A 13,515-nucleotide genomic window follows, 5' to 3' on the forward strand; every position below is an offset into this window, starting at 1 on the left:
ACCAGTGTTCATTTTAGTGTTCTTTACTCCGTGCCTGAAGTAAAACTTAAAACATTGTGGAAACATATTCGAACAAGTAAAGGACCTTCATATAAATGCAAGTACCTACGTGTCTACATGATTTAAGTCAACACAGGTACAGAGGAGTGTATTTACACTCTCCTTTAGAGAGAGATTTGCATCAACTTATATCAGAAACAATTTGAAGCTATAAATGTATTCTTTCCTCTTTCCAATAAAAGCCTGTCTACTGGAATCGTTGGCATTGGCATTGGGGAAGTTTATGTGGATGTGAAGTAGGCAAGTAGCTCTCAGAAGATGTGAAATTCTCATTCACCTTCAAAAATTCTAGTGTGTTCTGCAATGAGACTGTAGAGAACAAAGATTTCGAAGAATGTTCCCTTTGGAATGCCGACTTGCTGGAATGTCACAATGTCCAATTCGTTCACCAGAGACGGCGTGTGTTCCCTGGTTGAGATCACTGTCACATTTTCGATGGGATTCTGATAAGGGAAGTAGCTGACTATGACCAGCTCATGGCCCCGTTTCGCCAATTCCAACGCGAGAGGCTCGAAAGTTATGTAATGACTCTTCGCACTGATGGGAAATATCGCGAGTATTCTGGCACTGTTGGTAACACTGATGAAACTGGATACCAGAGAGACGGTAACGAACAGTGATAATCTGAAAGAAGTCATAATCATAACGCGAACTCACTCACGAAGACACACCAAATGGGGATCCCTCTATCACGATTCACGTTGAACGATTCAATAGTGAACTGCTGAGTGCTGATCTTGGATCACTTAAAGCACTTGAGGATAGTTTATGAGGTCTTTCGACAGACAGCGCTGTCTACAACTTGATCTACCAGTAGAACAACTTCCACTTTCCTACAATTTGGCTAAATTAAGTGATCATTTCATTGATCACTGAAGATGAATAAGATAAGACTGATAATTCATTCATAAGACTGATAACATTATCATATTAATGAATGTATTGAGTTGAGAATCTCCAGGTCAAGTGTAACTTATTGGTTTTGGCAAAGAGAATAATTAAAAATATTAAACAGGAAAATCGTGAAAAATGATTAAAAACTTGTTTACATGGTATTTCATGAAAGTAATTGTCCATTCTACTTTATTTGAAGGTTATTAGCCTTTTGAATAGCCTACCGTTTTGGCTGATAACATTCATTATCGATAAGCAATAAATTTGCTTCCAAAGGGCATTTGACTAATACGAATAAGCACCTATATTACTATAAAACATTTAAATATATATATATGAGCATTTTAAAAAGTTTAAATATGAATTGCAGGTCCCTTGCTTTGTATTTGAAATCTTAGAAAGTACTTGTAATATTGGAAAATCATGACAATTTCAGAAAAAAGTCATTTCATTACAAAATCAGGATACTGGGCAAGCAAATACGGACTGTGAAAAAAATCGGTAGGCCTACTGTCCAGGAAAATCGAAAAATCTTACATAGCAATTTTCATTATACACTAAACAAGTCGATCAAACCTGAAAAAGAATGGCTCTATTCTAAATTAATAAGGTGATTCAAAATGTAATTTATTACGTAAATACATTTTTTTAAATAACAAACGCAAGAAGTTTTTCCAAGACTCCAAATAATACAAAAGGAAAAGAGTTCTGAGAGAAACATTTGAGAAACAGTACTTGAACGAGAGAGAAAAAAGAGAGGAGGGAGAATTGTCTCTCAAAAAAAACAATATAGTTATTGCAAATTATTAACAATATCATTGTTCAGGGTTTTAAAGCTACTTTCATGAGAATTGAAAAACGCTTTTCTTTATGTATTGATAATATTGCATAATGCATACAAAATTGATACTCCAGGACAGTAGAGTATCTATGATATGAATAATATTAATTTAAGAGAACTAGGCCTCCTAGGCTCCTAGTAACCTTTTTTTATTTTTCTTCAGACGCGACTAGTTCCAACTTAAACAGACTGTTGATAATAGTTCAATCTACTACTGGTGAGTGTTACTACTTCCAATTTCACAACAGTACATCACTTCAGTAAAGTCTCTGGGCCCTGCGTCCCATCTTCAACCTGCCTAGATACTATATGAGGCTGAATAATATTAAGCTTCAACTAGAGGATCAGGATGACAATCCATTAATAAAAATTGAAAAGTAAAGACTTGTACAATATGTAAATGAAACTGTAATGAATTTTTAAATAATAGTGTTGCTATAGGTAGGGGTATCGTTTAATTATATGAAACAAAAGTGGATATTGGGAAAGTTGAAAATTTGAATCGAGAAAAATGTTGAAAATACTCACCTGAGGAAGTTGTTTGACGGGCCTGATTTGAATTCCTCCGATTTCCACAACGTTAGGCACCAACGGCTTGGCTCCATACAGACTGAAGTGACTGTTGACCAATAGCAGAGCAGCTTTCTCGGCCAATAGTGACACTGGTGGCAAATCGTTGCCGAAATGCTTCCTGGCATAGAAGTCGGATTTCGACTGATAACAGACGTTGTAGACGAATTTCGATAGGATCACTATCAAGGTATTGTGCACTCTCTGTAAAAAGGACATCCTGGGAGTGAAATCGGAAAGGAAGGAAGGTATGTAGGACGGGTTATCAGGATTGGCGTATCTGGCGTTCATCCAGGAAGGGATGTTTCCTGAGGAGAATCCAATCAGAGGAGCGTTTTTGAATTTGTCAACGAAACCCAGGAACATGTCGGTGTGGAACATCTCTATTATCAGCAGATCGAAGGTGGAATCCGTCGAGTTTATAAGGTTTGCCACGGCTGGTACCTGTTCAATCGAAATCACATTCTCAAATGAATCAATAAGTGAAAACTTAATCTTATTTTTCCACGTCATGTATTTAGGACACTTATTTAATCTAACATACCATTCAATCAATATTAAAGCTCTCACAGAATTACAAAACATCACGAGCCGTATGCACCATCTCACTTTAAACGAAGAGTGATGAGCTGCTGATTTAAGTTCTGAATTTAGCACATTAAAACAAGTGCGTCAATAGCTACATCAATCAATCTAAATTAGCGTAAGATGAAGGAAATCGTTTAATAGGTCAGAAGATCAGTGATTGAACGAGTAGCCTAATAATCGGATGTTTCTAGGAAAAAGGATATCTTGCATTTCCCTCAATGAGTTTGAATGCAAGGCTGGAAATGTCATTCCACATGTTTCAATTTCAATTCAATTTCAATTTATTTTCCTTTACACACATACATAAAATACAAGTAATATTAAATTACAACAAGAATAAACAACTAGCAAAATTAGTACAAAAAAAAAAACAAAAATGTCCGTACAAGATGCTAATTCAGAATTTGGTGTAAAGGGGTGGGATTGAAGCTCTTCCAACTATGGTTACCCATGTACTAGGAAGGCTTTCAATCCTTGAGAGGGAAAAAAAGGATTAGGAAAAAAGGTGAGGTGGGATGATAGGATAGTTAATTTAATAAAGAAAAATAAAAAAGGTCCACACTAGATTGGTAAGTGAGCACACAAAAACACTAAGTTCCTCTTTTACTTTGTTTAATTTTCAGGTAGAAAAAATAGTTCGTTTTAATCCAAATACTAATATCATGTTTTATTTTTTTAGTCAATTTTGCGCAGCAGATATATTCTTCAGGAATTTTATTTATCAATTTAGTGCTTAAATATATAAGTTGTCTTCTGATGGTTTCAATGTTTGTATTGTACATAAGATACTTATTTGAGGAGGGTCTCAGATTGTACAGGTTATTGATTGTGTTATTTGTGCAAGGAAAATTAGCTTTATGTTTGATTATATATTTCGCTACATTTATTACGTACAACTGCCTAACTGTTAACACATTAAACTCTTTGAAAGTCAAGTCGGTTGGGTAAAGTCTGGGTTTATTTAAAATTGTTTTGATTATTGATTTTTGAATTATGAAAAGCTCTTCTAAGTGAGAATTATAACAGCCCCCCATACGGATATACCATACTGAATTATGGACTGGACCAGTGCAAAGTAAACCATTTTTAGATGTTTTGAGTTCAGAATTTTTTTTGCTTCGTAGAATTTATAGGATAGATATCTCATTCTTCTGCAAATAAATTTTATGTGTATGTCCCACTTCAAATTTTCATCTATTTGGACACCTAGATATTTGGTACTTTTGACTCTTTTTATAGTAGGGCAGGTGCAGTTATTGTTGCAGTTTGAGTGGAGTTTCAGATTTAAATTCTCATCAGGTTTACCAGTTGTATTGAATGCGAAGGTGATGTAATTGGTTTTTTCAATGTTCAGGCTCAGGGTGTTTCTGTCCAACCAATTTTTTATGAGCAAACAGTTCTGTTCTGCAATTTCATGTACCCCAGTCCAAGATTCCCCATGGAAAATAGCTGCAGTGTCATCTGCGAATGATATAGTTGTGGCGTTTTTTAATTTCAGCTTTAATAAGTCATTGACATATAATATAAAGAGGATTGGTGATAGTACCGTTCCCTGAGGCAAACCGTAGGAGGTCATTTTGGAGACATCAGTAAGTCCGTCGATTGTTAAAGACTGGGTTCTATCTCTCAAGTAGCTCTTTATGAGTTCTAGAAATATTCCCCTAAAGCCATATCTTTCGAGTTTATTGTAAAGAAAACTATGTGGTATAGTATCAAAGGCTTTTTTAATATCCAGGAAAACTGCTATAGATTTGTAATTGGAATTCAAGTTTTGTGAAACAGTATTAGAAAATTCAATTAACGCATCTTCGGTACTTTTCGCAGTCTGGAATCCAATTGATTCTTATCTATTATTTTATGCTTGTTCAAATACACAACTAATCTCTTCTTTATAATTTTCTCCATGATTTTTGCTAGATTACTAATAAGGCTGATTGGTCTGTAGTTACTTGGGTCCAAGGGATCTCCTTGCTTGAATAAAGGTTTTATCTTGGCGGTTTTGAAATGTTTAGGGAAGTAGCCTTGTTCAAAGCATTTGTTGAAAATCACGGAAAGCGGCTGTGAAATAGTGTGGCTTATATGTTTGAGTACTGTGTTATTGAGATTATCCAAGCCTGGGGTGCAGTTTTTTTTCAGCTCTTTTATTGTCGCTTGAACTTCATTGAAGTTTGTCGGTCTCATAAAGAAGGAATTCGGTAGAGGAGTTTCAATTACATCGTTGTTGAAATTGAAATTTGGAGAGCTTGTGGGATCATTGTTTATAGTTTTAGCCTGTCTCTCCCCAACATTGGTGAAAAAGTCATTCAACCTCTTGGCATCAACTCCAATTTTACAACACTCTTTCTTCCCCTCCCCGATAGCCTCATTAATACACCTCCAAAGCTTTGAACTATTGGTGTTACATTGTTCTATTTTATCCCTATAATAGTTATCCTTCGCCTCACTTATGAGCCTATTCAATGTATTACGATAAACTTGGTATGTATTTATCGAATCAGCATCTGCAGGGCCTTTTCTTATTTTATCATGCATTTTATCCCGTATAATAATTGATCTTATTATTCCGTCCGTTATCCAAGGTTTTAAGGGACGCTTTCGGCGAGGAATATACTTCTCAGTTTTACTTGAATCCATAAAACCATTTATACGATCCACAAAATTGTCAACTAGGGTATCTATAGTATCATCATTTCCAAAAATAGTATTCCAATTTTCTTTTTCCGATTTTTCAGCAATTAGTTTGTAGTTGTATGCAATTTTAACGTTATTTGTAGGCCTGTTTCTATGTGAAGTGGTTTCAGGATTTTTCTCATTACCCAAGTGTAATAGTACAGAATAATGATCAGTTATTGTTGTTTTGAAAATATTTCCAAAAATATAGTTGAATTTGCTGTTATTTTTGAAAAATATGTGATCTATGCACGATTCAGTTGTGGTCGAGACTCTAGTACTCCCATTTATATAAGACTTATAACCTCTGCTCAGTAAAATATGCAGGTATTCCTGAACCTGTGTGCTAGTTGATTGAATATTAATATTTATATCACCAACCATGCAAACAGTTATTGAATTAGGTATATTATCGAGGAAGTTATTTAGACTGCTGATAAAATTCTCAGTGTTTTGATTTCTAGGTGATCTATAAATTCCTATAATTCTAAAAATTTTTTCATCCGACATTTTCAATTCCAAGCACAAAGAGTTGGCATCAACTATGTTACAGGCAATCTCACAGACATCAATATTATCTCTAACATAAATGCACAGACCGTCGCATTTGTTCATCTTTGAGCATTTATTTACTTCGGTGAAACCTGAGATCTTGTAAGTGAATGGCATGTTCTCGGTATGCCAAGTTTCGGTTAGAACAATTACATGTATATCAGTTTTTAAGCTGTTTATACAACAAATGAGCTGGTTGAAATTTGCATGGAGGCTACGGATATTAGTTGAAAAAATATTTAAAAATTCAACATTTTTTCCATTTATGGAAGGAACAAAATTAATGTAGTCATCGATTTCTGGAGTGAAGTTATCAGTTTCCAGTGATGTAAGGATTTCATCGATATCAGCCATGATCAATTTTGTTAGTATTAGCTTCTCCTTTCAACAACCTTTCTCGATTCCATGACAAAAGCTCTTCTCCTGTCCTGTCCTTCACTCTATCAATTATGTCCTGAACTGCATCATTGTAGCCTGTTGTTAGATACCTGAAACTTTCTGTATGCCTGGATATTGCAACAATAGCATGCGGCACACTGTTATAAATTGTATTGTCTCTTGTGTCAATTCTCACTAATACTACATCCTTTGATGTGAGCCCCTGTGCTTCGTGAATTGTGTTAATTCTTTGAGACTTATATTTTTTCATTGAATCACTTAGAATTTGTTTCTCTTTTTGCGTAAATGTCAGTATCAGAGTATCTTCCTTTAGCTGATGAGTTTCGCCGTTTTTGAAAGTTGGAAGTATAGATTTTATTTGGGGGTTTTTTGTGCTGATTTCGTGGTAGAATGATTGAAGGGCAAAACAGACATCTACAGGACACCGCTTAGTCATTGTTATATATTCCTCAGGCTCACAGAAATCTGAAATTTTGTTCCACTTGGTAACTACTGGAGATCTTTCTATGTAAGGTATCTGGTTGGAGTCACCTACTACTATAATTTCCGTTGCTCCACTCAATTCTGCAATAAATCCGATGTATCCCGCATGCATCATTAGTCCCTCATCAATGTAAACTTTTTCATATTTTTTGCCCGAATTATTAATTATGTAGGATGCTACTGTCCTATAATCTAATTTAAGCTGGATAGATAAGTTCTCTTTTGTGTAACGTCTTGAGACTGATTCTCTTATATCTTTAATGCTTGCTCTAGTTTGAGTTAATACTAGATCTTTTCCTGGCGTGTGTTCTCTTATGATATATGTAGATTTTCCACAGCCAGGTACTCCTTCTATCCAACTGACTTGTGGGAATAGAGGCTTGTTGATGTGTATTTTATTTATTTTAGTTATTAGCTCGCCATCCAGCATAAGTTCTGTATCTTTAGTGACTAATATGTATTTTTCAGTGGTTTTGAACTTATTTTCGGCTTCTAGGAATTCAACATATTTGCCTCCTTCTTCTAGACTATACCCCATTCTGTAAAAAGTGTTTGTTTTGAATAAAAATTTCTTCATATCATTATCAAATATGTTCATATTTTTTCTCTTCACAGCATCAATTGTTTTGTTCGTTACGTCTTTGTATATACTATTGAGAACTTCTTTATATATTTTAGCATTTTCAGCATCCGCCTTTTCAAGGAGATTACGCAGGTCTATCATTGTATTAATATATCTTTCGTACTTTGATATACCCTCAAAAAAACCAGCAGGATACTCAGTATCGCTGTTATTAAATTGACTGGGTATTTCCAAGTAATCAATATTTCTAATCCCTTGATTATAAAATACAAAGCGAAGGGCTTCATTTTCAAGGACAGAACTCAGCATACTTATTGACGGTATATTATCTTGAATTGAATAGTTAAAAATATCAATTCCTATTACTAAAGGGTAATTATCCAAACTCCACCTGTTAAGTAGAGCAAGCATATTATTAAATCTTAGTTGAGCTTGTTTGCTTGTTTCTACAATGAATACAGGACAGTGAGATTCTACAGAAAAGGCCTTAACATATTTTACCTCAGTGTTAGGAAGTTGTAACCATTCGTTAAAATCAATTTTGGAGCATTGTAAGAATTTTGAAAGCCCCTTAGATAACATCATGTTGTCTCCTTCTTTACATGCAAACGAGATAACTAAATCTACATATTCACCATAATTATAAACAAGATTGATTCTACTTTTTGGGGTTTTAACAGTCATGTTGAACATTTTAAATGTATCTAGTGTTTCACATATATTCTTATTGGTAATATTATTTTGTGTAACAATAGAAACTTTCTGTTTACTGAAGTGTTGCAAGGCACCGAGAAAAATCTTTTTAATACCCATAGTCGGTCTTTTCAACAACCTTCCTCAGCGCCTTTTCATACTCCGGACAGTTTTTGTCACTTACTTTGTGGTTAGCTGGATTGTTACGTTTTTTACAGTTTATACATACTGGTTGTTTATTTAGATTTGGACACGACTTGATATCATGATTGGTCTCTGCACAGTGGCTGCATGTGTTGTGTTCCTGGGAACAGAAACGTCCGATGTGGCCAAGTCCATTGCATTTGAAACACCTACTTACTGATACAAAGTCTTTTACATTGCTTGATGACCAGTCTATAAATACTCTTCTCATATTTTTTAATTTATTTCTAATATCTGCTGCGCATTCTACAACCCAGTTAACCTGCTTCCTATCTTTTGGGCCTATCTTGAAAATTGGTTTAAAAGAATTTCTGAATTTCTCAAGTGAAATATAATCTTGAAAGTTCCTATTGAAAATATCGCTAACTATTTCTTCTTGACTCCACTCGGCAGGGACATTGTATATTACCAATTTAGGTTTAATTTTAGGTGGCTCACTTACCTCGAATTTAGCATCTTGTAGCGTAGAATCGCTAAAAATTTTATTTTTATCTACACTAGAGTCCATCACAAGAAGTACTCCTCCGCCATTCACATTGATTGCTTTTTTAACTTTCAAAGAGTTCTCGATAGACATAGTTTTTTTAATAACTTTTTTCAGGTTCTCGCTGGTCTGTTTTTCCGTTCCCTGGATCTCCTTCGGCTTTATTAGGATAGTCTTATCCTTAGGAACCGGCCGGCTCCTCTGCTCACTGGATTTCTCCTTTGTTTCTCCTGGCTTCTTGATTGGAGTTGAAACTATCAGACTTGATGAAAGCTTCTCAATTTGTTTTTCAATCATGTTAAGTCTTTCATCTACCTTTGTATTTTGCGCGTTTCCCTCACTGCTCACTTCGGTTTTCCCTGCGATTACTGCAAGATCCTCACAAAGCCCAAGAAATTCTTTATAGTCTGCTTGACATATTTTTTCTTAGCATACAGCTTTGTGCCCCAATCTTCAAAAGATGCCTTTAGAGTCCAAAGTTGGTTAACCAAATTATTATCTTTATTGGGCTCCATTGATTTTTGAGGATTATCACTTTCACATCTAGTATTTTCACTTTCCTCAAACTCCGATGCTAGAAACTGAGAAAGTTTTTCTGGCGATCCCATTTCATATCGAATTTACAGTTTAACGTTGTACACAGTTCAATGCTCTGACCTAATTATCACTACTGACGAAATTTTTGTACACTCACACAAAAATTTGCTGACTACACTAAACTACGACGAACAATTAAAACGATGTTCTCTCTACGACTTCTGAATTGCTACAGTTTATTCACTAATTCATAACAGCCAAGAGTATTATTATTATTCATAATACTGTATTAGAATATTATACTCATTAGAAGTCATGTAGGTTTCTAGAAATGCACACTTTTGCATTTTTATGAATGGGAAGATTTTCCAAGTCGATTTGAAAGTCTCAACACTGACAAGTCTTTAAATATGAAGTAATTTGGATAGGGCAGATGGAATACTATACTCTGTACAAAATTACTTCTTACTTTGGATGGACATGCGCAGCAGAGAAGGCATACAGCGACAGAGATACAACGGCGGCTATGTTGCCGTTTTGAACCGGCCAGCGTTCTCTATTTTCCAGTGAGTATTCAAGCGCTCATGATACGCATACGGATGTTTCCTCTTTGGAAGCGCTCAGTCGACTGAGTCTAATCGACAAATTGGCAACTGCGCTTTCACCTATTACCCAGGTAGCACACCTACGTGTTTCCAACGTTGAAATTTGGTTGTTGAGGTTGAATAACCGTTAGCGGTTGAATTTTTCAACGTTTTAAATGCAATGTTGTTTTCAACGGTTGATCTATCGTTGAAAACACGTTGAAAACGAGCTTCCAATTCCACCACTCACAGCGCTACAGTAGTCCTTACACAAAAACGGATCTATTTACGACGATCGACTGATCAACGCCATTTCATGTTTGAATTCTCATCACATTGATGAAAGCTGTGAACTCTTTTAGAAGAGTTTACCTATTCCACTTTGACTTGGTAAGTTTATTTAATTTATTATTCTTATTTAAAAGATGATATTGTTTGGTGATTTATTGTCTAAACTTCAAAACAAATATTGTGTGTTGAACATAATTATGTTTACATTTGAGGTTAGGGTTAGGTACGGTAAGTTATATTATGTTTTTAATTAGAGGGCTCTAATTTAATATAATTATTAAAAATTAATATAATACAATAAGCTTGGTTTTAAGTATTTTACATGTAGCCTACTACTTAACTTCCAAATAAATTACTATTACTTTGATTCCTGCACAAATATTTTCATTATGCTATCTATGTATTGTTTTTGTCACAGGACTGCTTGTGTTGAGAAATTCCATCGAACTTAATATAATAACACTGAACTTAATATAATATAAATCACTTAACATCAAAGTGATTGCTTTTAACAAGTTCAGTAATTAACTCGGTGATCCAAGAAATTGAAAACGGGTGTCCGGAGTTCAGCTCATAAATATTAACATTTTCCAAATATCGTCATTCCATGGTGACGAAATTTAGCTTAAACTTGTTCATTTTAAAATTAAATTTTCAATTAATTTATGCATGTTTACAACCCATATATGTCAAGGATATTTATGATTAATTTCATTGTGATTTTAAACTTTTGGTCTAGGTTTACAAAATTTAGTAGGCCAATAAAAAATGGTTGAAATATCGGGATACAACTGTTTTTTTCATAAAACTAAGTATGTACCTACAGTAACTATTAAATTTTACTCATAAATTAAAAAATAAATTTTCTACCGTTTTTATATAGAGCCTTATTTGTTTACTTCTATAGGCCTAATGAAAGAGGAGTATTTCAAGTTAAAATTCGTCTATGCTACAAAATTTGGAAACCCAATATTCTTACTTTATTCTTAGTTCTTTTGAATGTTTGAACGAACAGCTGGTGTGACTTTCTCGTCTGACTATTGTATAGTAATGGACTATTTTTATCTAAAAAACAGTCATCACCTCGCCTTGTGATTCAAAATATCAATGTGTGTAACAAAATATCAAATGTATAACATTATTAGATGTGCACTTGAGAAAAATTTCTGTACTTGTTGTTAAAAGCAATTCCCTTTTAACCATGCAACATCTGTATCAAATAATAACTCCTATGTAGTGGCAAAATTTTATCCGCCTTCATATTATAGAATTTCTTATTAAAATTTATATTACCTTATGTTTCAGATTCTATCAAAAATCTTGTGGGTCGACTGTGGGCATTGAGACCCAAATTGAAGACGCTATTAAGGATTGGCTAAAATATGCGGCAGAGTATTTTCAGTGGAGAAAAAAACAATCTAATTTCGTCGGTAATTAAAAAGTATTATGAAATGAAAGTGGAAAGTTATTTTGAAAGTCCCTTTCTATTGAAACACTGTAATAGAATATTTGTTTCTCTATTGCATGAATCACAAACTATCATCATACCTGAAAACTAAAATGTAGGCGGGTTTATACGATGCCAATTGACAAGATAATAATATTGTCTTCTGAAATTTATAGCTGGTGTAAAGTATCAATTGAATCTTTTAATTCTAGAACCATCATCTAGGCATAGCTAAATAAAAACTAATTGACAATTATTATTGTTTTGCCAATTGGCATAGTTTAAACCTGGCATAAATGTCAAGTAAAAATTTAGATATATATTATTTCCTAGAAAGAATTGAGCTATTTTTGCTCACCACAGATAAAATTATCATACTAAAAATTCAAGATTTTTAAACAACTGCTGAATTCTTGAAATAATAGTTTTAATTTACCGGTATGTTTCTTACAGACATAAAATGTTTTTGAGCTTGGCAGAGTATATTAAATTACCATGGTAATTTGGTTGTAACCATCTTAGTTCTTTAAACAACCTTTCATCATACTATTTTTGTGGATCAAAATTGAAGTAATATGGAAATAGAAAGAAAAATAAAAATCTCAGTATCCTTTTGAATCATTTAAATAATGATTAATAATAGTGAGTGAGGGACGGAGTGGTAGAGAAAGTGGAGATCTATCTATAGTGAGGTCCACGTTATAATCCCAGTATTTTATTAATATTGGTTTTTCTATCCTTGTCTATCAATAAAACAGATTGCGCTATCCTTTTCTAACTCAGAAACTTTTGCAGATCGTTTTTAACAATGTGGAAATATAATTACTTAACAAGCTATTTTATCTCAATTATGAAACTGTATTATCAAATCACTGAAGAATATAATTTCTTGGCGAATAGAATATAATTGATTATTTTCAACAAGATTAAACAGTTAATATTTCATCATATATACTAGTATCATGTATATTCTATAGAAGATAGTAGCAGACAGGGAATCGGCCTTCTCCTATCTTTCTCCACTGCCATTATAACGTGGACCTCACTTTATTTATAGACACACAGTGGGAAAAATTATAAAAAATAAGAATGTACGTACCTGGAAAACGCCTTCCGATGTATCGATGAGTTCGTAAAGATCGCGCAGATTGAAGATGGTGTTGGAGGGGATGGAGCCAATAGAGAGGACATCCGTGGCCGACACCATTGTAACTACATGGCCCCTGGTATCCACGTCCACTAAACCCTTCATGCAACGCAAACGCAAGGTAATCTATCTATCAACCTTCATGGCACCAAGGTTAATAGATAGAGGGTTCAATACTCATTAGCTAAATGTACTAATTCAGCTAACTGTACTCTTCAGCTAATATATCTATTAACCTTCACGGAGCCAAGCTTAGTAGATAGGGGGTGAATATTCCTCAGTTAATTGTACCAATAGGACTCAAAGGTTGGCGAGATGACGTAACACTGCATCTAGTTTTCGAGATTCATAATAAGGGGTGCTCACAGTCTCACCGCAATTTACTAGTCCAGATAAGAACTCATCAATCGACAATATCGTATGTCACTCCATTTAGACCCGGTTTCTAGAACGGCGGAACTTCATCAAATCAAATGGACCATTAAAGC

At 34.2% G+C, this 13,515-nt stretch overlaps 1 protein-coding gene across 2 annotated transcripts in view; it reads right to left on the reverse strand.

The window, feature by feature from the left end:
* The window catches only part of LOC111044317 (UDP-glycosyltransferase UGT5), a 42,224-nt gene that overhangs the window by 26,179 nt on the left and 2,530 nt on the right, over window positions 1-13,515 (reverse strand). Inside the window, exons 2-3 of one of the 2 annotated variants that reach the window (XM_022329421.2) lie at window positions 12,980-13,126; window positions 2,324-2,809 (exon numbers count right to left, since the gene is read on the reverse strand). In XM_022329421.2, coding sequence (XP_022185113.2) covers window positions 2,324-2,809; window positions 12,980-13,126 — 633 coding nt within the window. Of the gene's footprint in view, window positions 1-337; window positions 800-2,323; window positions 2,810-12,979; window positions 13,127-13,515 lie in introns of those variants that run through there. The other variant, XM_022329420.2, reaches the window with a different exon arrangement.

The sequence above is a fragment of the Nilaparvata lugens genome, chromosome 8 (assembly GCF_014356525.2).
Source record: "Nilaparvata lugens isolate BPH chromosome 8, ASM1435652v1, whole genome shotgun sequence".
In the NCBI taxonomy this organism is placed as follows: Eukaryota; Metazoa; Arthropoda; class Insecta; order Hemiptera; family Delphacidae; genus Nilaparvata; species Nilaparvata lugens.